General features: G+C 58.8%; 1 protein-coding gene across 1 annotated transcript; it reads left to right on the top strand.

Moving 5' to 3' along the window:
* Positions 1 to 1,440: 1,440 nt before the first annotated feature.
* On the top strand, positions 1,441 to 1,977 carry CARTPT (CART prepropeptide; the record flags this gene model as incomplete). The annotated part of the gene is made up of 3 exons (XM_082497145.1): positions 1,441 to 1,593; positions 1,686 to 1,769; positions 1,870 to 1,977. The coding sequence occupies 3 exons, from the start codon at positions 1,441 to 1,443 to the stop codon at positions 1,975 to 1,977; spliced, it is 345 nt and encodes a 114-aa protein (XP_082353271.1).
* Between the last annotated feature and the right edge of the window lie 2,362 nt (positions 1,978 to 4,339).

The following is a 4,339-nucleotide window of genomic DNA, read 5'->3' as shown; positions in this document are numbered from 1 at the left end:
TTTGCCTTTTCAGGCTGTTCCTAGCTACCATACAAACAAGCAGCTAGGAGAGTCTTGTTAATGAAGTTTTCCAAATTCCTCCTTCTCCAGATGTTCCTCCCTCCACCTAGGGAGTCCCAGCCCATCTCCTGCTGCCGCTGGCTGAAGGGCAGGAATGTCCCCATGCCAATGCAGCCCTGGGAGCTGGGAGTGGAGCCTCCCCACAGGCAGACCCTGCTCACTGCCTCCTTGTCCCCACAACCATCATGCCAAAGGGCCAAATATCTCATGGCAGCAAAGCTGCTGCTCAGCTCCCTCCTCTTTTACCTCAGCCTTGGCCTGGAGGGGTGAACCTGGAGAGGGCTGAGCACTGCCCCTCATCGTGCATGCTCTCTTTGGCACACCACTCTTTTTCTTAGTGGGGGAAGCTGCTCTTGTCTTCCTCCTGCCCGCACCATGACCATGAGGCTTTGGCAGGTTTGGGGCTGCCAGGGAACTTTTTGTCCCCAGTGTTGACGAACATGAGGCCACCAAGCTTGCAGAGCCAAGCGTCAGTCACAAGGTCTGAATGGAGGTGAGTGCACTGATGCTAGGTCTCCTTTTGGTGACTGTGCTTCTTCTCCTCCCAAAAAGGTGTGGCCTCATTTCACATGCAGAATGGATGATGCTCACTTAGCACCAGCTCAGTAACACTGTATTTGGCCTCAAGCACCTTTTCACAGTTCCACTCTAAGTACCAGCAATTCTTTTTATCTTGGGGCTTTTAATGCAGCTTCTTGCTTTGCTCTCCCACCTGCCCTCATTCAAGCATCTCATCTTCACCAGCTGGTTGCTCACCATCTTTATCTTACCCCCCTCCGTGCTCCCCAACTCCTTCAGGTTAATCCTCCCATCCTGGCTCTTCCCCCCATGACACCATGCTTTCCCTTAGCCTGCGGGCTACTAACTCCCCTATCTTGCAGACCCCTGCGTTGACTTCCAAGCATGGTCTCTCTGACCGTCCAACCTCTCCACTCGCTTCTCCAGGTGTCCACTTCCCTCTCGCTCCTCCTTCCCGACCCCGACAGGCGAGGGAACACCCTCCCACTCTTCTCGCACAATACGGGTGGGGGGGACCCGGCCCTCGGCCGTGGATGAGACACAAGGCTGTGGGGGCTTTCCCCTTGCTGGCTCTCACCCACGGCTTGGCTGTTGGCCGGAGCCTGTCAGGGCAGAGGGCGATCTGTGCCGGGGCGGAGGGGGGACACACACCACAATTTCTGCCTGGGGCAAAAAACTTGGGCTCCCGGGAGGGGGAGTGGGGGTGGGGGTGTCACCAAGCTGTGCCGACCCGACCCGACCCGATCCGATCCGATGCGGGCCGGTGCGCGGCGGCGGGGGGCGCTGACGCACGGGCGGGGCGGGCGCGGCGCTATAAAAGCGGCGGCGGTGGGGCGGCGGCGGCGGCGGGTCGGCAGCACCATGGAGAGCTGCCGGGCGCTGGCGCTCTGCGCCGTGGCGGCGGCGCTGCTCATCGGCGCCCGCGGGCAGGGGCCGACCCCGCTGCGACGCGGCCGCGACCTGGGGGTCCCTGGTGGTGGTGGTGGCGGCGGTGCCTCCCGAGAGAAGGAGCTGGTGGGGAGAGGGGCGAGAGGACGGGACGGGGGGGCGCCGGGCGGGCGGGAGGGGTCGGCCTGACGGTGGGGGTTATGGGGTTCTCTCGGCAGATCGAGGCGCTGCAGGAGGTGCTGGAGAAGCTGAAGAGCAAGCGGGTGCCGCACTACGAGAAGAAGTTCGGGCAGGTGCCCATGGTGAGTGTCCCGACGGGACGGGACGGGACGGGATGGGACGGGATGGGAAGGGGGTCACCGCCTGCCGGGACTCCCTCTCACCGTCTGCCGCCGCCCGCAGTGCGACGCCGGGGAGCAGTGCGCCGTGAGGAAGGGGGCCCGCATCGGGAAGCTCTGCGACTGCCCCCGGGGGACTTCGTGCAATTCCTTCCTCCTCAAGTGCCTGTAAGCGGGGGAGGGGTGGGGGGGTGGGGTGTCCCCGGGACGAGCCGCCGGGAGCGCAGGCACCCACCTCTCCCCGCCCCGACGTGCCGGCCCGAGGCGGCGGCGGCGACTTCCCGCGGCTCGTCCGGCCGAAAAACGCAGCGAGAAGCCCCCGCGTCGCCCGTGTAACGCCGTCCGTGACATCCGACATCCGTGGAGCTGTTTTCTTTCTATCCTCCCCCCACCCCTTCCCCCCTTCCCCTCACTCTCCTCCCTTCCCCGTTTGATTTCGTCCGTCCAGGAAAAATTCCAGCCCGTGCCTTGCCCAGTAGAGGTGCCGGCACCGGGAGTCGCAGTGTTGTACCGGTGCAGAGCCGAGTCGTGCCGAGCCGTGCCCGGGAGCGGGGCTGGCCCCGTGCCGTGCCCCAGGGTGCCCGGTTCCAGGGGAACATCCACCTGCTGCCAGACGGAGGGGCCGGGGCCAGGGGATCCCCTGGGTGGGTGGGGAAGGGGGGTCGTGTGGGGGTAGTGTCTTCGAAGCACCCTGACCCCGTTTTTCTTGCCCCACGGCGGAGAGGGCCCGACTCGGCATGGCCCGCGCCGCCCTCACCGCAGGTTTCCCCCGGGCCGCCGGTTTCAGGACGGGTCCCACCACGCTGACCCCCCCCGCGGGAGAAAGTCCCGCAGGAGACAGAGGTGTTGTTCAGGGGACCGGCACCAGCCTGGCTGGGGTGGCGCTGGGGGGAGATCGGTTGCTTTACCAGAGCCACCACGGAGAGAGAAAGCTGTCTGGATCCGTTGCAGACTACCAGGGGATATCCTAGTCATCTAGACCAAATTGCTCACGTTTCTACAATGAACTGATGTATATAAACATGTCTGTCCTTCACAGGTACACTGTGTGTTTCAGCAAAGTCATCACGTGTTTTAATCCTTTGTTTGTCTCTGTTAATAAAGTCACTGTTCTGATGACAGTGTTTTGGAAGAAGTTTTGATTTCACACGCAGGAATCCCTAGCACTCAGAGGGAGAGGCTGAGGGTTACTCCAAAATTACCGCAACCACCTGCATTACTGCATGCTGTAGCCAGGCTCTCAGCTGGGTCAGGACAGGGATGAAAATTCAGGTTCATGCCGTCTGGCGCGGGCTTGGCTGCTGACTGCTCCCTGTCCCATTGGGTGCCCAGAGGGACCATGAGGAAGCACAGACACTTCGGACCTCAGATTTTCCCTTGGAAGAGGGCAGGGTTTATCCCAGCTGCAGGGACTGGGTCTGCGGAAGCAATGCAGGAGGAGCAACCACTGTGGGCTGGATAATCTTGGCTGCTTTGTGTTTTATTGCCATAAAAGAGGGACCACTGAGGGAACTTCTTGCCTCTCCCTGGATCACAACTCATCTGGGAGATGGAGGGGCTGCATGGGCCAAGGCAGACATGGGGGAAAAGCACTCCTCCAAACAGGTTTCCTGTCTGGTGCTGAAGAAAGCACAAGTTTTGGTGAGAAATGCAGAGACTTGTGAGAAAAAAAGAGATTTCTGTAGGGCACTTGCTTAACTCCTGAAGAGTAAGAGCACGTGAGCAAGCCTGACTGAAACAGGTACAGAAAAATTGACTGCAAAAAGAGACATGCCACTGTTTGTTTTATTATCATTATTACTATGATTATTATTACTGTTGTTTTGTTGTTGTTGTATTTCGTGGTTTGGTTGTTGTTTCTTTGTTTTGGGGTGTTTTCATTGTTGTGTTTTTTGTTGGTTTGGTTCCCCACCCCACCCCCCCAGGACAGGGATGAGCTCTTCTTAGCCCAGAGAAAGAGAAAATAAGTGGCAGCTGGAAACATCCAGAGAGTGTGAAAGCCAGTGGAGCGGATGGGGCTGGGGGATGCCGTGCACGGGCAAGGCAGTACCAGTCTGGGGGGCTGTGTGTGTTGGGGGGGACCAGGAGGGGAGTGTTTAAAGTAGGGCAGGAGCCATGGTGCAAAGGGTGGGAACGCTGTTCAGGGAGGACTTTACAAAGAGAAAGGGATACGAAGTGAGCAGGGACGGACCAGTGGGATTTTCCAGGCAGAGGTGGTGACCAGCTGTGACTGCAGTTTTTGTGCCTGTGGGCGGGTGCTGGCCTGCGGGGGAGAGGTGTGAATGTGCATTTGCATGGCTGGAGGCGAGTGTTAGGTTTCATAAATTGGTAACTGTGCTTGTGGATGTCTTTATAGTATTTCCCAGGGACAATGTAGAGGCATTTACTTTTGATGTCTTGTGGAATAATGAAACAACTTTTGTAGCATCTGGGTTTGTTTCTCCCCCAAACACAATAAAAATTACTTACATTTAGGTGCTGGATGCTTTCAGGCATGGACCACATAAGCTGGCTGCTCGGTGGTCCCCTCAGCA

The sequence above is a fragment of the Vanellus vanellus genome (assembly GCF_965231255.1).
Source record: "Vanellus vanellus genome assembly, chromosome: Z".
Taxonomy (NCBI): domain Eukaryota; kingdom Metazoa; phylum Chordata; class Aves; order Charadriiformes; family Charadriidae; genus Vanellus; species Vanellus vanellus.
Note: the sequence above shows the minus strand (reverse complement) of the source record. Positions and strands in the feature narration are given on the sequence as shown.